General features: G+C 57.8%; 1 protein-coding gene across 2 annotated transcripts in view; it reads right to left on the bottom strand.

Annotated features, from left to right (window-relative positions):
- Nucleotides 1-25,151, bottom strand: part of LOC116433533 (protein dachsous-like) — a 221,842-nt gene that overhangs the window by 31,326 nt on the left and 165,365 nt on the right. For both annotated transcript variants that reach the window (XM_076370424.1, XM_076370423.1), the window contains exons 2-3: nucleotides 13,920-14,100; nucleotides 9,097-9,573 (exon numbers count right to left, since the gene is read on the bottom strand). In XM_076370424.1, the coding sequence (XP_076226539.1) occupies nucleotides 9,097-9,573; nucleotides 13,920-14,100 (658 nt within the window). The remainder of the gene's footprint in view (nucleotides 1-9,096; nucleotides 9,574-13,919; nucleotides 14,101-25,151) is intronic.

Below are 25,151 nucleotides of genomic sequence, written 5' to 3'. Positions count from 1 at the left end.
GACGATCGCGTGCGGGATACCACTTGGACCGAGTTAGAGAAGCTCGAGTCTGAGCAGCGGTGCTGCGTGGCCTCTAGTAGTCGGACCGGCAGCTCCCTGCTACGCTCTCCGGTAGACTAATTTTCTCGTGGTCCGCCGCTGCGTCACGAGCTCGTGCGTGCAACGAAACCCGGCGAGCCGAGGCAACTTTTTATCCGATGCGCCCCGATGGATTCGATTCGAAAACGATCGCAGGAACATCCTCGCGTTCGTTGGCGCGAGTATCGCACCGCTCTCCGGGCGCCGCGCAGGGACAAAAGTCTCGAGGGAGAGAGAAAAAGAGAGGAACACAGAAAGAGAGAGAGAGAGAGAGAGAGTGAGAAAGAGAGTTAGAGGGACGGCGGAAGGGATGGAGGGAGAGATCGCGAGGCAAAGCTCGGCGAGCAAAAAGGGTTTCGTTCGGTTAATTAAAAGCAGTAATTATCAGAGGAATGGGTCGGCCTTGGCTCGCCTTCCATAATCCGATCGGAGACGATTATAGGTATCGTTTTCGACGAGGCCGGATAGAAAATGACGAGCTCGCGGATGATATTCGTCTCCTAAGCATCGCGTTTAATTGCTCTCCCGTCGGACGAACGAGACGGGAGAAGAAGAAGAAGAAGGAAACGGAGAAACGGCGGGGAACAGAAAAAACCGGTGTACCGAGTTTCACAAGGAGAAACATTCCGGGTTAAGAAAACTCGCGATAAATTACAGACTGACGATTCGATCATGCCGTATAAGGACGCACGAGTTCTCTTGCCTACGCTGCTGCTACGACGCTGTATATACCTCACAGTGAGTTTCTCTTATTTTGCTAATTAGCTCGTAACGGGCCATCCCACTCGAGGTCGGTCGGTGGCTGCGACTGTGACTGTGGCTCTGGTTCTGGCTCCGGCTCCGGCTCCGGCTCCGGCTCCGGCTCCGGGTCTGGACTCCGGGGCTCCGGCTCGTTTGCCGTCCGTCCAGGGGCGGCACCGTGGCCGCGATAGCCCCGACCACGTAAACGCGCGTTTACGAGCGGCGAGGAAACCTCACAACCGCCTTCGGTGAATACTTTGTCACCTTGTCCCTTCTTGGCTCGCGGGACACCGAAACGGACCAGTCGGTCGAGAGGCCGAGCCTCTCGGGGCCGGGGCCGGGGCCATTCACCACCGAATTACGAGCTATTTCGCTCTAAATAGGACGATTCCCCGCCGGCCGAATCGTCGGATCTCTTCGTCCCGCGCTAGCGATTTCCGACGCGGTATCCGGCGCGATCGATTTCAGAATGCCCCGAGTCTGGTCGGCAGCCAATAAAAGCCCGACCGTTTGCATAAATTCGTGGATTTTTAATTGGACCGGGTAGGCAGCCCACCCTCCGCCCCTCCGAGTTATAGCGGGCCGAGCGAGATAGCCGCGATCGGAGTTGACGCCGAGCCGAAGGGAAATCAAATCCGGCCGCGCCATTCGTTAATTACGAATTTGGGAAATACAGTTTCGGTAATTGCCCGATCGACCGAAATAGAGAGGAAACGTTCGCCACGATTTTAATCGACGTCCTTTCACCCGGGACTAGGGCTCCTCGCTGCACCGCTCCGCTCCGCGCCGCGCCTCGCCGCGCCCGTCATGCGCTCCGTCGTTCCGCCGTTTCGCCGTTTCGCTGATTCTCCGCCTCGCCGATTCTCCGCCTCACCGTCGGTCTTTAACGACGATTCGATGGCACGAGAGCCGTAAAACCACACGGACACCGAGACCTCGCGTCCCTACGACGCGAATACGTGTCTCGAATTCCAGCCGGGCCGGAGAACGACCTCCAAACCAGATTTACGAAAATCGCCGAGGGAACGGCGCCTACCGATGATTAGGACGTGCCTCCGCGAACCAGCGACACTCCTCTCCGCGCAGCGAAAAACGACCCCGTAATTAAATAATGATGATTAGCCGCGGATCCGTGGTAGCGTCGAGCGACGCGACGAATGCGATGAAGAAGCGATACCGTGGCGGAGGTATGCTGTCGTTGACGGGGGTCCCGCTCGTCCCTCTTTCACCCCGCGGCCATCTTTCTGTTCGTACCCGTTCCGTTGCTCGCGTCTCCTTTCGCCCCGCGAGCCGCTCCGGGTTTCACTCGGACGCGTCCGCGCGCGCGGTTCCGTCCGCCTTTTATCCTCGGTCGCACGTACGCGATTCCCCGGAACGCCGCGGACCGCGCGTACCGCCTTCGAATCTCGGGATTATGCGCTCGAGGGATTCGCTCGGGTCGCGAACGCGGCGAATCTCGGATCGCGCCGCGGCGATGCACCTTCTCGCGACTAGACGACCCGGAGATCGCCGGTCTCGCCGAGACTTGTACTCGGCGCACAATAGAGCAAGAAATGCAACCATCGAGACCGGTAAACAAACGAATAGAGATCCGTACATGCGTAAAACGTCCCGCACGCACAGTTGCGGCTAAATGGTCTGGTACGGCCGACTGTTGTACAGAACGAGGGGCAACAGCAGAGGAAGCAGCAGCAGCAGCAGCAGAAGAAGAAGAAGAAGAAGAAGAAGAAGAAGAAGAAGAAGAAGAAGACGAAGAAGAGGACGAAGAACAAGAAGAAGAAGAAGAAAAAGGTTTAAAAGCGGAGGGCGGCAAGAACGACAAGACAATGGACGGCGACAATAAGGTTGCGCGCAGCTTGCGGCCGAACGAAAATAAAATGATACTCGACATTAGCTACCGTTGTCTAGCACCGTGGGGCTATCCTATCCCATCTCGGAACACGCTCGAAGCAACATCGGGACGTTACCTGTCTCGATCCGCGGCTGGAGAGTGGCCGCTGCGCCTGGAACGCGCGGCACGAAAACGAGGGTGAGAAGCTATGGGAAGCGAGGAATCCGTCATACGGTTCGCCGCGCTGAAACTCGAGCTCGCGATTAATAGATCGAGGAATCCGGGTCACCGGCTAGTAAACTCTCTCCGAATTCTAGCGAATTTCCTATTCGAAGGTCGTCGAACGTGTCGAGTTTCGCCATCGGCGCGTCCCTCGGCGCGCCCCACCTGTGGCCCACCTTCTCGTCCGATCCGGGCCCCTCCTCGTTCCCGGCAATCTCATCTAGGATTACCCCGCAGTGATTCTCCTCCCTCGAAATTCCAGGGGAGGCGCGGGATACGGCCCCGAGTGGAGAGATAGAAAGGGGATCGAATCGCCGAAGGATCGGAGGAACAGCGAGAAAAAGATATACGGCGGAGCACGTGCATGTACCCGCGGAGAGCGCGCACAGGACCCTCCGCTCTCTAGACCGTGAGATGGTAAACGGCGATAACGAGGCGCGAGATAAGAGTCGGGAAGGCGCATCATAGGCCTAGCTCAGGGGAGAAAGGAGAGCCGTTCGTTCTGTTCGCCGCGGTCTCATCGCACCTCGTAGCGCGAGTCCTATCTGCGCATCTATATGTTCGCACGCACACCGCGCGCTATTGGCCGGCCTGGGCCGCCGCCGCCGCCGCGGGAAGGGAGCGAGGAAACGATTACACGCGGACCTGTCCGCGCGTCGCGCGAAATACCACGGGAACTCGCGATTTCTGCAACGCCCGTCACCGTCGCGGTCGCGGCCGGTCGTCGTCTTCCGACCGACCCGTGTTCGCGGCGATCGAAAGCGATTGCCGCGGCCATAACCGCTCGCACGGACTCCCCCCGAACCGGGAAGACGTGCTTTCCCCGCCTGGAAACCGGCCACCGAGATCCCCGGCGATTTATAATGCCGATCGCGCCGGGAAACAGGGTAGCTTCGGGCACCCGCCGATCCCCGGCAGCCGCGCCGCAAGCGGCCGTGCACGGTGTACCGTGAATTTGTTTCAATTAGAGCGTGGAATCGAAAGTATTCGGGGTTTTGCAACGGTATTTAACCGGCGATCGTTTCGGTCCGGTGGAACGGAAAAAACTCGCGTTTCGCGAGAACCGGCTCCACGTTTTCTGGGAGCCGGGGAGCCAGCAAAGGCCGCGAACAATGAGGCCGCCACACCTGTGAGTTATTATATTAAACCGTCCTCGCGAAGCGGCTTTATGATCTGTGGAAATACCTGCGCCGCGGCGAGTCAAGTGGCCGCAATAATTCACGCGCGACCGGACCCCGCTGAACTTTCTCATGATTCGACGGAACGAATCGGCTGCTCGCTGGAAGAGCGACACGCGAGCGCGTGTCGGTCGCAGCGGAAACCTGGGCACGATTGTCTGTAGACTTAATTCCGCGATCGCTTTTTAATTGAACGATACACGGGTGCCGGGTAGACGGTCGTGGAATGGTCGCTTTTGTCGAGGAACGACGGAGAGGAAGGAAAGCGAGCAGTTTCCTCGGAGTTTGCAATGTTACGAGCAAAAATTTCATCTCCGATTACCGGGGCGGCGGTTAAGATTACCCGCGAGACTCCTCGATCTTCGTTCGAAAGCCGGCGAACGGCGCACGGATGCAACAGCAGTTTCGCGAGGCGAGCGAGCGCGCGCGGAAAGCGTCGCGAAAGTATTCGAAGAAATGAATTCCGAGAAACCCGGCTGGCGTTCTCGCCATCGGAAGTTTAATCGAGGGTAAATACTCGGATGAGCTTCTCCGTTGAGTTATTATTAGTGCTCGCGACGGGAATACCGGGTCTGCGCGGCCCGATCGTTAATATGGACGAGTCCCGTTCTCGCAGCCCGAAGACCCAATCGCGTCCAGAAGAATCGCTATCGTGGCCCGCGTCGACCAATTAGAGAAACTGAAATGGATCGTTAGTAGACACGTCGGTCGTTATCTCGGGAACGGCTCTCTTAAGAGCGGAGTAACGAAAGGGTTACCGATACAAGGCGACGGGCCCCGATATTTGAAGCGCGAGGTTCGCGGCGCCGATCCCGGTGAATCGATGCGTCCGGCCGGCACAAAAGGGGACTGGAGCCGAGACAACGGGCTGGGTTTCGGCTTCCCTTGAAGGTCCGCCGGTCCACCGCCTCGCGTTCGGCCCGAACCCGTACCTTCGGAAAGGAGCGCAGAAAAGGGAAAAGACGCGGCGGTGGTGGCGATGGCGACGGTGCCGGCGCTGGGAGCCCCTCAAACCGAGCTGAACCGTGATATTTAAAGCGTATGCAAAGAGTGCAACTCCGTAGCGGCAGCGGCAGCTTCGCCCGCGAACAACCGAGGGAGAAGGCGGCAGAGGTGGAGGGAAAGAGGAACAGAGAGAACAGCGGTGGAGACGGAGGATGAGGCGGAGAAGCGGAGAATGGGAGAACGAAAGAAAGAGAGGGAGAAAGGCAAAAAGTCCTGGACAATGGCGGCTTGCGTTCGGCTGCCCGGAATCCGACTCGCGACGATTTATGCGACCTCGACGACGACGACGACGACGACGACGACGGCCCACCTCCTCCTCCGCCTCCTTTCTTTCTCCGTCTCGTTCTCGTCCCATTCTCTTGTCCGGAGAGGTTCAACCCTCTCGTTCCTTCCTCCATCGGGCGACCGCCACTCGAAGCGCATTCCCCGGACAAGAATCCCAGGGTACGAAAAGCTCTAAACTCCCGATCGCGAGGAGCGCGCGAGAGATTACGGCCGACGGTGGAGATCGATGCGTAATTCGACCTCGTTACCGGCGATTCCCGATCCGTAAATTAAATTCGAATACGTCCCGTCCCGGCGGGTATCTTATCGTCGAGATTAAGTATTTCGGTGTCCGAGTTAATTCCGGACGGGGGCCGCGGCGGGGCTCGACGCGGCTCCATCGAATAATACGTCCCCGGGGATCGGTGGGATTGCGACGCGGCGCTGAAACGAAACGAAAGGGAACGAAAGGAAACGGAGACGAAGCGAGACGAAACGGGACGAAACGAGACGAAACGCGCGCTCGATATCCTCTCATTTCCATTCCCGATCGGCGCGTTCGCGGTTCGATCGCCGCGATTGCCGAACGACACCTCGGTACAAGCGCGATCGAGGGTCCCAGAAAAGTTGGGAGCGACCGCTCGTTCCGCGGATAAGATAAGACCGGTCGTCTCTAGTCGACGCGATCACGGCGCGACGCGGCCGACGATTCAGCTCCGCCGGGTACCATAAAGTCGGCCGTAAAATGAAGCGCGTTCCTCACTTTGTCGCCAGGGTTTTATGGAAGGTTCGTGCAGTCGTTCGTCCGTCCTCGGCTCGAACCCTGTCCGCCGAATAAGGAGTTCGTCTACGCTGTTTTTACCGGCCTTCTCTTTTTTCGACGATCATACGCCCGTATAACGACCGCGCTGTTTTTTCGTATTTCCAGGGGGGGAAGCTACGCCGGCTTTATCGGAACAGGTGCTCGTAAAGCGGCGGTACCGTCTTCCGGCGCTAGTTCCCGTCGGCGATCTGATAACGCGATTCGATGTCCCACGATATATACGAAACTAATGAAGTCCGAGGTGACTTCGCGGGGCAAACAGTCGGCGGCCAATAATTATGCAAATCTTCCGCTAGACCGACAGCTCTCGCGCACCACGGGGATACACGGGCCGAATTAACCTCGCGTTCCGAGCGTCCATGGGAACGCTCGGGACGCGTCGTTCCTATCGCAACGCCCGTGTCGTAAAACACCGAGCAACGGATCGGAGAGCGGTCGGAGGTGCGCGTGAAGCGAGCTGCTCTCTCGCGAAATCGAGTCGCACCTGTGCCGACGAGCGAGCCCCACGGTCGGCACGTCTGACCGTTTAATCTGATAATCTGATTGGCTGCCGTGTGTCAAATATTGTGGGCCCGAGTGCCAAGCCTCGATCTTCCGCGCGAACAGGTTCTCGCGCGGACGCGTGGCTGATTGGAAGCCGCGCACCGAAATCGCCGGATCGATCGGATCTATACAGGAAGAGCGAGTTTAAGCGCGAAACCCGAGACTCCTCCGAACTTCCATTAGGAGCGCGAACTGCCCTTCTCGAACACCAGTCGATTTCTCGACTCGTTTCCTTTCAGGAGCGCGTCGTTAAACTCGCGCGGACGGAAAAAAGGCCAAGACGACCGAGCGAACGACGCGCCTGGATGAACGTCGTCTCGCGGGACTCCCAGGTTCGCCCGCGCCGTCGTCGTCGCGGTAATTACGACTTATCTGAGAACGCGATCGCGTGGCGAACGCGAGGAATTCGAGTTGCGCTCGGGCGAATCGGGATCGCGCGTCGCTCGAGGTTAAGACGCTCGGATAACGCGACCCGCGATTCTCTTTCGTCGCACTCGCGGCGGGGAACGGCGAGGAGCCGGGGCCTCGGCGAAAGAAGAGATCCGTCCGAGCGGAGCGAGCGGGCCGCAGGAATCGGAGCGAAGGAGAGGAGCGCGTCGCCCGGCGAAGGAGGAACACACTCGAGGTTCGCGCATTGATATGCAACAGGCTGCATATGCGGGCCATGGCGGTCGAACAATACGACCACCGGTAAGGCACCACCGTGTAAACTATCCAGCATCCACGGCCCTATAACGTACCGAACCGTGCCGGTCGATACGCCACGAGACACTTTACACGGTGCATCGGGTATATGGCGCGGTGAGCGCAAGTCGTGACGCGCCGTATCTTGCATCGGATGTACCACCAGTGTGGAAACACGGATACGTACCTCTCCCGCCTTTGCCGCTCTCCTCCCGCTTCCCAACCCTCCGCGAGTTGGACCGCGACCGCGACCGCGAGCAACCCACCCACCCGTTCGCGACCTTACCCTCCTTCGGATCCACTCGTTCGTCTCTCCGCGCGCCTCGCCGCGCCGCTTCATGAATTCTGTTTCTTCGATTCGGAGAGTGAGCCATGCTTCCGCGAAACGCGAAAATTCGTTCGGCTCCCGCGAGAATCGCGACGTTACCGATACGCGGAAGAGGCTCGCGTTCGCTCGGAACGCATCGTCGCGGCTCGCCTTTGCGAAAGAAAGAGTTGCGAGCGGCTCGCGTCCTGTCGAAACGGATACCGCGTTCCTCGGAGGCATCGCGCACAATAGACTCCCCCGTATGATTTACATGCCGTCGCGTCGGTTCCCCCTTGGACAGGAGAAAGAGGGATACAGGATGCTCGCGGTCCGGGGCCGCTGCCTCTTCTTATACGATCGCGCGGCCCGTGGGCTCGACGTACTTGCACGTACACCAACACGTGGGCGTTCGCTACGTCGCCGCCACCGCCGTTTTCTCGTGACGCGACTATGCTAACGCGGTAACGCCGCGCGTGGAATACGTTTCCGATGCATTCGCCGGCTACCGAGCGCTGGTCCTACCTCGCTTTTCAAACTTCAACGATTAAGGGCCGTCGCGCGTTTAACAACGCGCGGCGGACGGAACGGTCGGCGACGATCAAAAATCTATGACTTTGATACTGACTTCTGTTTTCATGAAATTTACAGGAGTAGATCGTTACGATAGAGTATCGTGAGATTTCAGGGGGATTGAAACGCCAGATATTCTGTTAGACATGCTGAACTTGTGACCATTGTCTTTGTTCAGTAGCAATTCTATAGTATCGTTTTTCGTCAATGATCCGAGTATCCATGTTTTTTCCAATCTGAGCTCGTACACAGCGCGATATTATAGGCGCCCTCAAAATAAGTCCGCCTAAGCTACAAATTAAACCTACTAAGTATACGTGCTTTACTCGTGTGATCATCCGTCTTTAAACGTTCACAGCAGGAAAGCAACAGCAAAATCGCATAAAGTGTCTTTTAATGTACAGTATTATAAAATCGGCTTTCAATATTAACCCTTTGAACTCTGTAGGCTCCAAAATTGCACCAGTTATAATATTAAATATTTTAATGAATTTTAAAGAAACTACCCTACAATTATTAGATTTCTCACGCGTCCAAATTCTGCACTAACAAGGAAAATAAAAGATCTAAGAAACATAGCATTTTCCATTTTCGCTAGGGATACCATAAAAATTAACAGTTGCTGATAGATTACAAAATCATCTGGAGCGCTAAGGGTTAAACGTGTCCCAGTTCTATCATTCCACTTGCGATCCCCAGACTCGACAAGGCACAAGGTATCGAACGCTCGGAAACCCTAATCCCGGCGACAACCTTCGCGAGATCGCGACTTCTTCACCGGTAGCGTAATTCGCGATAGTTCAGCTTCCAAGGGGCGCGTGCCTTAATAGAGTCGCAGCGCGGAACGTACCTGGCGAGGAGGACGACGCCGCCGCGTCCTTGACGCCTCCCACGATGCTGTTCTGAGGCACGGTTTCCTTCACCGTGACGGTGTACCGCGGCTTCTCGCAAGCGGCGATCCAGTGTCCAGGCGAGGACACCGTGATCTGGACTTCCGCGTCGACGGTGCTCTTCAGGCCGGCCGCGTCCGTCGCGGTGACGTTCAGCTGATGCAACGGCGAGCGGGCGAGCAGGCTCGGCCTCTTCAGTTGTAGCTCGCCGGTGTTGCGGTCGATCTGGAAGACTCCGGCCTCGTTGTTGTTGATGCGATAGGCGACCTGGCCGGAGAGGGCCGCGTCCAGATCCGTGGCGACCAACCTCAGGATCGGACCCTGCACCGGGCTGTCGCTCCTCAGGGTGACGTTGTACTTCTGCGGCTCGAACACCGGCCGGTTGTCGTTGATGTCCGTCACTTGCACGCGCACGATCGCCACCGTGCTGAGTCCACCTGCAACGGAACGTTCGATAAGTCGGGCTGCGTGGCGTCGTCGGGCTCGGCGATTCGGCGGAACGCGAGTTGGGAGGCACTGTATATGGAACTCGAGGCGGGTTCCGAGTGCGGAGGCCAGAAGTGCGAACCGGCGCGATTATGTTTATTTCATTCTCGAGCGAAATCCTCTTATCGAGCCAAATAATGTCGGGGTATTAGCCGGCGTAAAGGACGAATCTACGGGGACTCTGCGAGCTGGCCGACATAAATCTCCGCCGCCCCGTACCGTGGCCTTTTTTCGGAGCCAATCAGCCTCCCGCCTTCTTTCCACGTCATTCGCTCTCTCCCTCGTTCCGCCCGCGGTTCTCCTTCGCGTCTCGCGTATCTCGGTTTTTCTCTTTCGTTCGCAGAGCTATCCGCTTATTCCCGCGTTCGGACGAGCACGCGTCGGTCGATTGGCGTAGGTACGCGGGCGTTGTCGAACGGGATCAAAGGAAAGGGAAAAAATCGGGGGAGAGTGATAATTCGTTCGCGGGTCGAGGTGTATCGGCTCCCTTCGCGGTGAGGTGATATACGGTCCGACGGAAAGTAATAACGTTCCCCCGATCGTTATCCGTAAATCACGTTATTCGTCGGGGCCCGATCGCGTACCGCGATTCCTCTTCCTTTCGTCGAAGCTGGACGCCTGACCAGGGGAGGATTAATTAATCGGTGCCGAAGGAGCGGCGCGGCGGCCGCGGACCAGCGCGGACGCGTTAACTCTCGCGCTGCTCCCGGTCTGCTCGGGCTGATTTAGGCTGGCCCCGGCGCAAGTGTTAATATTAAAGACAGTATGTAAAACGGGTAATCCGATGTTTAAACGGTTTACACCCGTAACTCATAGTAATATATGGACTCGGCCGCGCCGAGCTCGGAGCGCGACGAGATTTATAGGTACGAGTGTCATTGGAGTCATGCGTCAAGGGCCGGCGGCCTCCCTTTTCCCCGTGAACCGCGCCGCGCCGAGCCGCTCCGTTCCGTGCCCTTCCGCTCCCGCCCGTTCCATTCCGCTCCGTTCCCCTCCACCGTCTCCAGGAGGATCGAAAAGAAAAACGAGGAAGGTTTCGGCCTCCTCGCCGTACGACTGCGAGGTATCGAAATGCCGATCTTCGGGCCCCTACGATACTCAGCCACGCGAATTCCCTCCCGAGAAATGCACCTCTAATTTCTCTATCGAACGACTCCCTTTCTCTTCGCAGCCGTCCTTCCCCCCCCCCCCCCCCCCCCCGCCCCCGCCGCGCCGCCGCCGCCGCCGCCTTCCAGATTCGACCGGCCGAAACGATCCTCCGGCATTCCTCGCGCATCTGGTCCCCGGAGATCGATCAAATTAACGATCGAATAAAATAAAACCGAGCATCCGGGAGTAGATATCGGCGTGTCGTCGAAGGATGCCGCTTCCTGGACAATAGGTCAACGACACCGTGACGAGGTACGCCGATAGCTGCCGGTGTCCGTGCGGGCCAACCCTTTTAATTTCACGCGGTCGATCCGGGGGACGAGTCCTTTCCGTGGTGTTCTCTCGCGGCGAAGGATTCAGAGCCGGCGGAAGATTTATGCGGCCGGTGGTCGCCAGCGGTGCTCAACCGTGCCGGCGTCCCGTTGTTGCGCAATCGACGACAAACACCGTGAAATCTCCGAGGCGTTATCCGGCCCCGGACGATCGGGACCCGATAAGCCCGCGGCTCTCGAGGTCACTCGAGCACGACCGCGATCGCGCCGACGAACAAACCGCGGGGACAATGATCGTCGGTGGGAGTTAAGCCCCGGAGATTTATGACACCGGTGTCAATAAAGTCACCGGCGCGCGCGGTGTCGTCGCGGCCCTCGGGAAGTTGCCGCAACACGGGCCGCGCCTTTCTTTGCATTTCTGCCCGTTGATCGTGGGACGTGCATCAAGATGCGCGGGCCCCGTTTCGCATGTGCCCCACGTAATGCGCAATTTCCAGAAAGGAGAGATAACATCGATCCCGGTCCCCGTCCCGTCAAGATCCCGGCGACAGCCGTAGCCGAAATCTCGAGATTTTATCCCGCCGGTCGTCGCATTGTTAAGAGGAGAGGAACGCGCGCGCGTCCCGGCTGGTCCCGATCAACGATCTTGCTTCTTAATTCGCGAAAAGGGAACGGGAAGCGGGCTCGGCTCGAAAGGAGAGCGACGAAGCGAGTGGACGCACGAATAAATGCACGCGCGAGGATCGCTAAGTGACGCGGAACGGAGCGACAGTCGAATTTCTAGTTGTCCTTTGCATAGAATGTGTCGTGCATTCCACTGTACCGTTCGTACTTTCGCAGCTTTGAATGCGTCGTTACCTCTCGAGTCTTCGGACCAACGGCACGCAAACTGCGAACGATACGCTGTCTTCTTAAGATCCACCGAAACCCTTAGTTTGTAATATTGTTGTAATAAACGTGAGAGTGTCGATCCAAACAGGCAGCCGATTGACAGCGCCGGTACGGAGCGACGAGCTCTGAATCGAGAAACAGGAGCGAACGAATATCGCGGAGTAACGAACGCGGAGAGAGACAGCAGAAAGAAAGACGATGCCGTAGAGTCGAGTCGAGTTTCGTAAGATCGTGTTTCGTTAATGAAGAGTAGATAGAACGTGAAATCTCTCGATCATGCGGAATCTCTACACAGGTTATACAGCAAATACAAGTCTAACGGAATTCCGATAACGGGATTCGAGTTTTAAATAAAAGCTGTACGGAGGAATGATCCGATTGTGCTTCGCTACTTGGCTCCTCGATGATTCCCCGGTCAAGGGTCGAGCGCGCAAGAGTATGCGTCGCTACGATTCAGTTGTGATCATCATTAGAATCACTCCAAATGGAGACTGATCATCCGACAGTGCAAAGGCTGTCCGCGGATCTACGAATCCCGATTCGAAGCGGGACCGCTCGTGGGCAATAATTACCGGCGTAGGTCTGCCGTTACCCGACACCATTAAGACGATAGATCGGCGCGTTTAGAGCATCGTTGCTCTTCCCGGCAGATGCTTATCGTCGGATGCGTTCCCCGCCTAGGCGTCGCGGCTTCTAGCGGCGAAAATGAGAAATGACCTCGTCGGCTCGTCCCGCGCGCGAGGGGCCAGCTCCAGCCGTCGACGGTGAACCTCCGCGCCTCGGCCCCGCGAGTGTCGCGAACCCATTCGAGCGGCGAACCGGTAACGTAAGTGACTTTTTTGCGCGGACTCGCGAGGGATAGTTATCTCGGGAGGCGAGAGGAGCCTCGGGGCGTTGATTTTGCCCGTTGTAATCGCGTATCTCGAGAGCCGGCGCGGCCGGGGCGCGTTCGGTGCCGGCCGAGTCGTCCTAAGTCGTCAGCAGGTGGTATAAATCACGCGAAGCCGGCTCCGGCGTGGCGCGCCTCGCGGTTGGTCCGTCCGCAGCACTCCCGTCATATCCGAGCGGTACTATTGTGCCGATGGTGTCGGCGGGTCTGGTAGCACACCGAACAATCGTATCGATAACGAGCGACAATTATGGACCGTGGTTCTGCTGTTTGCAAAACGGCATGCAGCCAACAATAGAGCTCTTCCATTTGCTCTTGCCCTCGCTCGTTCGCCGATCCGCTCCGTTCCACGGGCTCCCGCTCGACTTCCCGCTCTAATTTTCCTATTAATCCCGCGAGCCTCGGCAACCCCGACCGCGAAGCCGCGCGCCGGTCCGATTTATTAAAACGTCGTTGGGATCGCATCGCCGACCCGGCTACCTGTTGCGACAGGGAACGCCAACCTCCCGGCGGATCAATGGACTTCAATGATTGTCCGCGGCGGCGTAAGGGCGGCGCGGACGGAGCCTGTTGAAAATGGGCACACACCGTGCACCGGCGACATAAATCATACACCCCATTACAGAGCTACTAGATCTCGGCACGGCGATAGCTGGCGTCTTCCTTCGTTCCACCGGCGCGGCCCTCGTGGCCGGCTCTTTTTCTCGCCGCGCGCACGTTTCCACCGGGTGTCGCCACGGCACGGCACGCCACGCCACGCTACGGCATGGCACAACGAGCCACGCCACGGTCGGGGCTGCGGCAGCTTCTTCTCGTTCTCGTTTCTGCGTCTCTCACCTCTCGCCGCGGAGAGAGAGATAAGACCGAGGAAAAGCATTGTTCGCGCGGTCGCTACTTTACGGGCTCCTATTTTGGTCACGGAAGATTCGTTACGGTACACCGACGCTAATCGATCGACGTATCGGGCGAAAGTTTACGAGATACGCTCGCAGCATTATCCGCCGCGGCGTGCCGCGCGGTACGGCTCGGCTCGGCCCGGCGACGGGCGAAACCATTATCCCCGCGGAGAATAATTAAAGCCGCGTAACGTTCTTACCTCTGTCCGTGGCGATGACGGTAATCTCGAGATAGGGAGCGGTCTCCCTGTCCAGCGGCGTTTTCACGCAGATATCCCCGGTGTCGCTGCGCACCATCAGCTGCTCGCTTTCCACTCTGCCGGCGGCCAGCGTGTAATTCACCATCGCGTTCACGCCGCAATCCGGGTCGGTCGCCTGTACCTGAAACGGACGAGATTTTCAAATTAATCGCGCGCCGTTATGTAATTGCAGGGTGTCGGCGACGAGTTGAATAAACAGGGACGTCAGCGGACTGGAGGGTATCGATTAACAACGAGAGATTCACGAGTGCGGAGGCTGGCCGAAAGCGAGGCGCCGCTCCTAAGGCCCCGCGCCAATCTCTTTTTCTCCGTTCCTCCCTCGGCGCCGGGCCGATTTGTTTAATTTCGTTCAGCGTTCCTGAAACGGGATACCCGATGGTCGTCAGGGAAGGTGGTCCATTCGTAATAGCGGCCCTGGTGACTAATTTGCGAGTGGTCCGTTTGCTCCACCTCCCGTTGGAGAGGATGCGGCGACGTTATAACGACGAGCGTGGGGGCGGTGATGGACGCCTCCGTGCTCCCAGCACTTGTTATTTATGCGACCACGCAACGCCACCTCTCATCCTCGATGGATTACACGCTCCAACGTTTCGCGGACGCGTATATTTTTCGGTAGGCCGCCGAGACGCGACGATTCCACCGTCGGCCGCTCCGAGCGAGCTATTCGAATTCCCCGTCGCGACCTTAAATCGCCAGGTGAGCGGACGTTTTTAATTTCCACGCCGACGCGGTATCGAACGCACCGCGCAGCCGGTAGATTAGAATCGATCAATGGATCGGTAATTGGTATCGCGATCGATCGGACGCGGGTTAACGCGACCGGCAGGCGGAAACCGCGGAGAGAGGAGCGAGGGGGGAGAAAGAGACGTAATTTGCGGAATGGTAGTCGTGTTATGTGCCAGTCGCCGGGAACTCGGAGCAGAAGAAATCGAGACGCGAGCCGGCGACGGTAATGAACCCTTTAACCCAGCCAGAGCTGCCTTAATGACAGTTTAAAGTTTCTTCTCGCGTTCGAGGTATCGCGGCGGCCATCTAGCCGTGATCCGAGCGCTCGCCGCGCCGCTGAAATCGTACCGGTTGTGCTCAACGGAGAACCCGGAGTCGCGGGATCCGATTGCGATCGACGAACGATTACTCGATTACGCGGCTCGCTCGACTCGCCGCTACCAATCGCGCCTAAAATTCTGGGATCGCGGCGCGGCGATATAACTTATCCGGCGGGTTTTCCTCGGCGCAGGCGAACAAGTGGCCCGGCGAGCTTACGGTTGCGAGGGGTTGGCACGAGAAACGCGGCGCGGCGAGAGGGGCGAGGAGGATGAGGGCCGAGCTCCCATCGAGAAAGGCGAGGAAAGACAAAAACGAAGCAGCCGAGGCTCCGGCCGAACCAAGAGAGACAGTAGATAATAAAGCAGGAGTCCACGAAGAATGATTTACTGGCGGCCGGTCGAATAACTTTCCCGCCAACACTGTTGCCACCTTGAAGAGGCATTGCGTGGTATCCGCTGCTCGCCGGGCCCTAGTCTCTCGGCGTGTAACGCGAAGACGGGAAAAAAGTTTCGGACACGGGCAAAAATCTGAGCAGGTTGTCGCCGAGGGAAAGAAATCCACCGAAGCCCCCTCGAAATTTCGTACGGCTCGAGGCGGGGAGGCGCGGGGAAAGGGGATTCGCTCGATTATGAATCATCGTCGCGATACTAACGAACCTCGATCTTTAATTCCTCGCGTGTCGTCCGGCGCGGACGCGTCCCAGTTAATTCTTCGCATTAACTATCGCTTAATCTCCGGCTAGCGTCACCAATTCCGAAGGCAACCAGTTTACGATCCGCGAATGATGTTATCGCGACCCTTTCAGTTCGCTGAATTATTATTAAGCCCGACGCGTGATACGGTTAAACGTGGGCAGATATCTTGTTACAAACACGCTGTTCACAATTTTCCAAGCTAATCCAATAACTCATGATCGCGCGCGACGATAGTTTCACTTTCTATCGACAGATTAATTCTTATTCGTTTACTTTATGCCGCGCCAGTTTCGCTCGCACCGCGCGTCCAGCTCTCCCGGCCGCATCTGCATAATTTTCCAATTTAGATTTGCATTCCTAAATTGCATTCTCGCGCCTCCTATCTCCCGGCCGGTTATCAGATAATCCCGGGCAGTCGCGAATGGTTCCTTTGTTGGCCAGCACGCTCTTTATCCCTGCCGGGCGATCAGCAAAAATCCCGGCGAGCGAAACCTAGCCCGAGCCCCGGCTCGCCCGAAATTTCGCTCGAGTTTTCCGTCGATTCCCGGCGGTTCCAGCGAGAAAACAAAGCGCGGACCGGAGATGGGAGGAACCTACGCTCCGGCTGCGGCAGGTTCACGAGAGCTGTATTAAATCGCGAGCAGTTTTACCTGTTATTCCGCTGCCCGGCGAATGTATACCACGCGAACCATTGTTCCGCTGGTTTTGTTGCGCGCCGACCTTGCGGGGAATATCGATTTCAATCGGGGTGTATACGGAATACAATCCGCCGTGGGTTTCCTTCGAAAAGGCCCGAGAGCAGCGTGTGCACGGCTCTCTGAATACCAGCGCTCTCGGACCGAATACCTTGCGCCCTTTGCACGGAACCGAGTTCTCGTGCTTTCAAAAACCTCCGAGCACAAAGGCGCTCGATAAACGCAAAGGGATTCTATCGAATTTCTAATGAGCGCGCCTCCTCTCGATTCGCGCGCGCATAAATCCCGCCTAACCTCGTCGTGCTCGACGGTCCTACGGCCGCGAACGCGACTCGCGCAATTACCGCGCCGATCTTATCCCTTCCGTTCGGCAATTCGGGAGTTTTCGAAGGAATCTCCGGTGCCTCCGTTCGACTTTCTCGCGAAGCCGCCGTCGATTTCGCGCGGTTAGTCGCGCGCCAGCAGCGTGCCGTCGCGTCGCGATCAAAGCCGCGAGCCAACTACTCGCCCGTTACAGGTACAAATTGTCCGGCTGCTAAAGTTATCGCCGTAAATCGCGGATGACTCGGCGAACCGCATCTGGTATGTCGAGTTTTATGTGGCCGGCCGGCCGACCGGCCGATGACGATACAGCTCGACGCCGCATCGCACCGCGCCGGTCATCTAAGCAATAGATGGCCCCGCGATTGACCATTCTTTCCGATGGGACGCGCTCGAACACGCGTGGCTGTAATTGCGCGTTGCGTTCCATCCCGCGCGACCTCTCGTCGCGTTTTTCGCGTGTATCCTTTTCAGCCCGGACGGCCGTCGGAATCGCGAGAGTAATAGAAGCGAGTCGCCGGCGCGGTGGAAGGTTCGCGACGCGAAAACTAACCGGCGCGGCGGAAGAAGGAAGACGTCCGCGCAGGGAGAGAGGAACAAAAGGAGATGTAGAGGGCGGATTCACGCAAACCCTCGGCGAGAGGGTAACCCCGGTAGAAGTTCGCGTGTACGAAGCAATTATTCTAGAAAGATATGAAGTTCCCGTCTCGTATAGATACATAGCTCTTCAACGCTTAAGAAGAGCCCATTACGAGGCTATAATCGATCTCGCGCGTAATTGCTAGACCGGTTTGCCGCGTTCCGGATCGTGTGGCACAGTTCAATACAGCTCGTTTCAAATTTTCTCCGCGTCCGCCGGTCTATTTAATAAGCCCGCTCTGCCCATTCTGTTTCCACGTAAGAATCGTTTTACCGTTTAATCGACGCGGGGCCGAGATTGGCACACGATCCGACGAGCCGGCTACGCGGCCTGATTAATACGAGCGATTCAACGAGTTAATAGCCCCGCCTTTCAGTATTTCCTGCCGCGAGGGAAAAAATCTTCGTTAATATTGTATGAAATTCCCGTGCATTAAGCTCACCGAAAGGCCTCGCATTCCCCGGGGTCAACGATGCCGCGCTCACCAGGCATTCGCCGTGTGTACACACTCGGCCGGGATCGTTGCCGCGGCTACGATACAACGATATTTCATACGATTATCCTTCGCATCGTTGGGTTACTAAATCATCCCCAAAGGCAGTAGTATCTTCCTTCCGAGCGGTCGTATAATCCTCCGGAGCGATCCATAAAACCGCGGTGAACTGGAGCGCGATCTCGTCCTTAAGAGACCGTTTCGCGTCGCTTCGTTTCGTTTCGTTTCGTTTCGTTTCGTATCGTCTGGATTCGAAAGGAAATCGAGCAGGCCGACTGCAGCGCGTCGCGCTCCGCTACCGAGGACGCGAACGTCTCATTAACGATGCATCGGCACCGCGTGCTCGCGTCCTCTCGCGAGCAATTAACGCGATATCGTTCGCCGGCGACGGGCGCTCGATCACCCACTCGCCGCCGCCGCCGCCGCGCGTTATTAGCCACCGCCGGTGAAATTCCGAGCTCGGATTCCATCGCGGAGTATCCACGCTTCATAAAAGCCGTGGCGAGCGAGTGCCTCGGCTCGTGCTCGCTCGCGGCGACGGACCTTCCGGATCTTCCCGCCGGTCGGCCGCCCTCGTCCGCGGCTGCCGGCCCGCCACGGTTCGTGCCGCCACCCTTCTGGACACGGGAGAGCGGTATCCGAGGGTTTTTCTCTCGGCCGCTCGGCTCCTAACCCCCCGTCGTCCATCGTCCCGATGGTTTCCGTTGGTCGTGCGTGCGACCACGCGGGCCGCCGGTTTTTGCTCGCTCGAGCTCGACAGATAGAGCTGTTCGCCGGGTAAGCTGGGAAGCCATCCTCGGTATTCCCGGCTCGCCGGCTCTCTGATGGACTGACAGTCGTCCTCCGCCGGTGCCACGAGTATTCCCCGCGATCCTTTCACTCTTCCTTCCTATCCGCGACGCGCGTTCCTCACGGTCCCGAGAGCTCGGAGCGTTTCCCGGACGACTGCTCGAAATTCGAAGCCCGACCTGCGAGCCCAATTCGCGCGGCCAGCGCGCGAGCGAGCGGGCTGCTCGGTTATCTACGAAAGGGAAAGGAAGGGAGACGCCAGAGGACGAACGGTAGGGAGTGGACGAACCGGAAGTTTCGTGGGTGGACGCCGGCTCCGCGCCACGACCCTTTGTCACGCGAATTGACATGCAGGGACGATGCCCGGGTAGCCGTCACGTGAGTCACCGCGGGTGTGCGACCGCACAATTAGCTGGATGCGTATTCCGTTTGCATAAATAAATATGCGCGTGTTTGCCGCCCTCCTCCTCGCTCGGCCGCGATCATTCCGGCCCCTCTCGCTCGCTCCCCGTTCCACTCTCGCCTCTTTCTCGCGCTCGCGAGTGCGTGCCCGTACCCGCACGTAGGCCGCAAATAGACGGTGAAAAATCGCGGACGTCGCGCGAAGGAGGGAGAGGAACGCCGAAGGAGAGCGGGACCGACGAACACGAGGAGGAGAGGAGCAGGTAGAAGAGAAGTAAACGGAGGGAATAAACGATGCTGCAAATTTTGTTCCGTGTCTCTAATCCTAAGTAGAGTCTCGCGAGGTAACTGAAGTCGGGACTTTTTCCACGCGTACAATAACTGCGCGCGGATATTTCGGAATGCGCGGCCAGAACGCGAGAAAAATGCACTCGAGCGCATGTTCGAGATGCATCCCGCTTTCTCGAGGATTTCTCTTGTTTCAAAAGTGAACGTCATTCCGACTACCTTGGAATTAGAAAAACGTGCTGTAACGAACGATTATCTTCAAATATTACGATGGTGGCTCATTCCGGATGACATCCCGCGAATGTCAAGCGTACCACCGGTTACTGTGAATATTTACAATGTTCAAGCAGCTCGAAAATTTGAGATCAGTCCAGACTTTTACGAGTCTAGCCCAGTGCGCGCGGTAATTGAGGCGCACCCGAGGCGGCGATCCCGAAGGAATCGGAACGGTGATCCATGGGCGGCCAGTGGGATTTCGAGCTGGAGACGGAACGGGGCCTCCGCGTAAATAGAGTGGCAAGTGGGCGCTGCGGGCACCGGAATCGGTCTAAAACGTCCGCGACGAGGAGATAATCGAGCTCGGTGTCCGAGGGTACCGCGGCTCGTCTCGCGGCGCAGTTACAGCCGGTATACACGACGTACGGTACTAAATGTCGTAAGCGGTACCGAGGCCGATACGACGCTTTACATACGAGCTCGCGAGAGTACCGCGGCAAAAGTGACCGCTAAGGGAAGCCGGAGGAGAAGGGAAATCCGCACAATGCTACCAACCCGACGAACTCTATAGAGCTGTCACTCACTGTTGCCCGAAGAGTCGGTTGCCGGAGACGACTCGTCCTTCTCTTTCTCGTTTTCTCCCTCCCACCATCTTGTTCTCTCTCTCTCTCTCTCTCTCTGCCCCTCTCTCTTTTCGTTATTTCCCGTCTCGGCGTCCTCTTCCTCCTCCGGCCCGGGCTTTCCTCTTCCTCTCACGTCCGAGCGTTCCAGGATCCTGCCACGCGAAGAACCGCGGCAACGCGAGGTCCGTCGACGTTGATTTTCTATGGAGTTGGATAAGGAATATCGAGACGTCACGGATATCACTCGGCTTCGGCGCGCGCTGTCGATGATCCCGGTGCCGCGGATCGTCGACGAGGACCGGCGTCGCGTCAACGTCGCGCGTACCCCTGTAAGTATGTATGTAGGTACCGAAGGTACACGCGCGGTACGGCTCGCGACGATCCAAAAGAGGCGTGCATCGGATCGTTCCGGCCGATCGAAGGACGCGACGCCGTCTCCGCTGAAAGAAGAAGCTGCGCGGGACCTCCTCTTAACCTTTGCTCTCGGGGTGCGTGTTTTTGCGACGGGGCCGCAAGCCGAGAGGCGAGTCGAACCGAGGCCCCCGGCGGGTCGGTGCCCGGTAATTGCGATGAGATATGGCGGCCACTTCTCATTAAAATAGTTTAATATATATTTGTCAAGCTATCACCGCGACATATGTCCCGCCATTCGTTATCGCCTCTCCGTCCCCGTGTTCACCGCGCGTCCCGCCCCACCTGCGCGGCGACGCTCGCCACGGGGACCGGGTTTATTTTTCGCAAATTCGGCATTCGGCTAATAGCGGCCGTTTGTCTCGTTGTCACCGTGCCGGGGACGTTCACAGAAATTCAGATACGGACATCGTGCGCGAAGCGACCCGCCGCGAGGCGAGGAGACCCCGCCCTTCACGGCGCTACGAACGAGCGCCGGTCGTTTCCTTTATTTCTCGAAAACCTGTCGCATCGACGATCGAGAAACGGCCGGATATTTCGGCGGTCGACGCGGGTCGTTTCGATCTCGTCGAGGTATCGCCGAGGCGACGGGGAAACATCCCGGAACATAGACGGGAAATCTGGTTTCCCTGGCGAACCCCCCCGTCGAGTTTCCTCGTTCGATCGGCGCAGACGGCGCGGCGAACCGTCGCCTCCTCGGCGTGTCCTCTCGAATCGTTACATTATTGCGCGCGCCGGGTCCCCGCTACTCATCGTTCCCTCTTGTTTCTCCCTTTATCGCTCCTACCTGCGCTCATAACCATGCACGAAGGATACTAGGGCGCAGAAGAGCTCGTTAGTAATCTGCCTTTACAATCGGCCGCTATATACGAGCCGTGGGCGGATGTCGACAGTTAAATCTGCAGTTTAAACGCGCGGCTCGTTGCACGACACTGCGTACACACACGTACGACGTTTTTACGCGTATTAACCGACTCAAAACTGGCGTACCGGGACGCGGTAATTGGAGCCCCCGCGTCACGGAATTGCACCGCGACCTTGGCTAAGGTGCAAAAGGTTTTATCCCCGTCGCGCCGTCCCAGCGAGCCGAAGCAATCTCTATCTCTTTTAGCCGATAGTCGAGGCGCGTAAGACCTGTCGTTACGAGCGTTTCCGTTGCTCCCCGTACCACCGACGGCAATTAACGTGTCCCGCCCGGGACTCCAGAAATACGATCGTCCGCCGTACAACCCGTCGATTTTTCCGGTCGGCTCGTTTACGCGCCGCTAATGTTTCTATTCCGTTCACCGGCTAACTAATTAGGCGGCGGGCCGATAAGGGCGCCCGATGCGCGAACCTATCGACGAAAGCTCTCGGAATAATTCAAGCTTTTACGAGCCTCTTGAAAGCGCGATCGCGCGAGACCGCGCCGCGCCGCTCCGAGGAAAAAGCGGAGAATATAAATACTCGGAGACAAAGAGGAGCGGGATGCTCGCGGCTCGAGAGACCAGTTTATTATTATTCGGCAACCGCCCACACGTACCCGGTTCCCGTTCCCCCCTCGTCTCGACCGGTTGCCCCGATGCCCGATTCCCGGCCTCGGATTCCGCGTTCCTCCGTTCTGTCTCTTATTCTTCCTCCGGCTCGTTCGGCCAGCCTCGCCTCGCCTCGCCTCGCTTATTCTCCCTCGTTCGAGAAGCGACGGACCTTCCACGAGAAGCGACTCGTGGAAAAGCAACTGTCGGCCGAGCGTGCCGCGCAACCATCGGCGGGTTAAGAGAAAGGTCGTCGATTAAGATAGCTGTCCGGTGTTCGTGGCGTGCCTTCCATAGTCCTTCCCCGGCTGGCTACCCCTCTCTTCCATCCTCCCTCCTCTCCCCGCTCCGTTCCTCCCTCGCCGGTCGGACGTCGTCGCTTCGCGTGGTTTGTCTCAATAGAATACGATCTACGGACCGGTCGAACGACACCCGCTACCCGTGGCATCGCCCCCCCTTTCCCCCCCGCGTTCACGCTCTGCCACCGACGTCCCCGCCGCAACGCCACTCCCTACCGTTCGTTGATTACCGGCCGATGACAGGGAGAATGAAACCGCGTACCTCGCGGCTTTTCTAATACCGCTCTCGCACGGAACCCGTCGCTACTCCGCCGCGCGCAGCGAGACAAAGCCGTTCGCGCGACGTCGCGTCCGGTGCGATCCCCCCGACGTGTTAATTGTCCGCGTCGCTGGTGAACTCCGGCGGAGTGTTTAGCCGTAAAAGGAGGGACAAGGAGAGTCCGCGTGATCGATGCACAGTTGGATTTCCGAGGGGCCGGAGTAATTGCGCGCGGCGACCGTCGTGTCCCGGGCAATCCGCGATCGTGGAAGGTTGCGGCCGATCGGCTGCCAGAGCGGCCGGCAAAAGAACAGCCGGATAAACGAGATCGCAATAATCGATACACCTATCCTCGCATTAAAGGATCCCCTTGCGCCTTGTAAGTCCGTCCAGCGATATTATTGATCCTGCGCACGCAATCGGCCGTATCCCATTGCGATTTAATCGATCGTACCGATTAATAATCGCGTCTCTGAATAACCCGGCCTTTTCTCTCCGGCCTGCTCCCTCGGCCCCGTCGCCGATCGACCCTCGGCCCGCTCTCTTCTAACCGGCGATTCGCATCCTTGCCGGTGAAAAATCTTCCTTCGCCGTCGCCACGCCGCGCCGCGCCGGTTTAGTTCCATTTCTCGGGTGTCGGGAGTCGCTCGAGCGCCCGATACAGCGGGACGAATTTATTATCGAGTGTCGCGACCCGGCGAGGTCGTCGCGGCTGTCGAGGTATCGCGCGACACCCGCGGAAGATCGATATTCCGCGGCGACCGATTCAAGGGACGGTCCCATGACGCGTACGCGAGCGGAATTTGAGCGCGGGCCGAGGGAAATCGGCGACGGGCCAGCTCGGGTCGTCTCGCGACTTCGCACGCCTCGTCTTCGTGGAATTGCGAGAACTTCGAAGATTAATGGGACCACGGGGAATCCGGCTCGCGTTTTTGCCGGGCGGACTCGATCGGTCCTGGTTCCCGACAGGACTCGGCCGCGCCGCGAATCACGTTCTACCCGCCGCCGCCGCCGCCGCCGCCGCCGCGGTCCGTCGCATTATAATAAACGAAAAAGCACCTTTGTTCACCTGTCGGAGCGAGGAGACGACGCGTAACCCTCGCCGGCATGGCGCCTGCGGACGCGCGTCCTCCGCTCGCGGTCGAAAGAAATCGAAACGGAGCCTCGATTAACGGTACTCGAAAGTAATCCCGAGATTTTTTCCGACGAATACGGAATACCTCGCGGCGCGCCGCGAGAATACGAGCGCGCCGGGCCCGCGTTTATGGGTACGTGGAAACGTCGCGTTCAAGGGGACACGGAATTTCCGAGATTAATGGGGGCGCGAGAAACCTGATTCGCATTTTTGTTGCCCCGGAGCCGCGCCGCGGCGAGCGAGTCCTCGTTCTTTCCGCGAGCGCCGCTCTCCTTCCTCGTCTTTATCCTTGGCTCGTGAGCCGTAATAAACCGAGAAACGAACGCACCGGCAGAACTTCTTTCACCGAATAAGAAAAATCGGTAACGATCGATCCACGCTACCCGCGGACCCGTACGCGCCCGAGCCCGTTAAATTTATTCCAAGGCAGCCCTATTTTTTCCGTCTGCCGAGAACAGGTCCGGCGATCGTCGTTAAGAAGGCGGACGCGCGTCGATACGGAATTCTTTATTGTTACGAGAGACGAATTAATGGAAGGTGTCTCCGCTTGTCTCTGTAATTAATTGATCTCGCGCATGATCGAGCGAACGTTCCTCGAAGCCTGGTCAATCTCGCGCTCGCAAACGGCACGGTTTTAACTACGTTCCGAAGGGGTAACCAGTTAAATGGATCGGCCGTCATTACCGGAGAAAATTAAGCTCGCGTTTCATCGGCGCGCAATCTAAATGATTGGTCCATCAAGGCGCTGAGTAGACGGAACGATAGATGGTGAAACTCGCTAGATAAATAACCGTCCGGCCGAGCGTACCCTCGCTCAAAGAATTGTTTCTACCGTATGAGATTTCAATTAGGAAAAAGAAAACGACGACGACGACGACGACGACGCGCGGTTGCTCGCCGCGCCGGCCGTTCTCGCGCGCTCCGCGGTTCCGTGAGAAAACCACCGGCGATATACCGGCGCGTCCCGTACGCCGTCCTATTACGCGTTGCGCGAGATGCAACGATTACGGAAATGTAGCGTTAACGCGATCATGAATCGGCTGGAATGAATACGAATCGCTGCGAACCGCCTGGTAATCGAAGCGGGGCCTCTCGACGCGACCGTGTAAAGACGAACCGGTGGTGGTTCCCTCGCGTTTAGATCGCTCGCGAAAGAATCCGAGAGGCACGAGAGAGAGAAAGCGAGAGAGAGGAAGGAACAGGTAAAAGCGATGTAAAGCAACAGCTTATCTTAATAGATTGCCCAGCCATTCGACGTAATTTGCCGAACCCTATTACCGGCGTGTCCGCAGACGGCGTCGCCTCGCTTGCCGCGATAATATTCTCTTAATTCGGGCCCATAGGC

This window comes from Nomia melanderi, chromosome 9 (assembly GCF_051020985.1).
Source record: "Nomia melanderi isolate GNS246 chromosome 9, iyNomMela1, whole genome shotgun sequence".
Lineage (NCBI taxonomy): Eukaryota > Metazoa > Arthropoda > Insecta > Hymenoptera > Halictidae > Nomia > Nomia melanderi.
The sequence above is the reverse complement of the archived record's forward strand: the minus strand, read 5'-3'. Positions and strand labels throughout refer to the sequence as shown.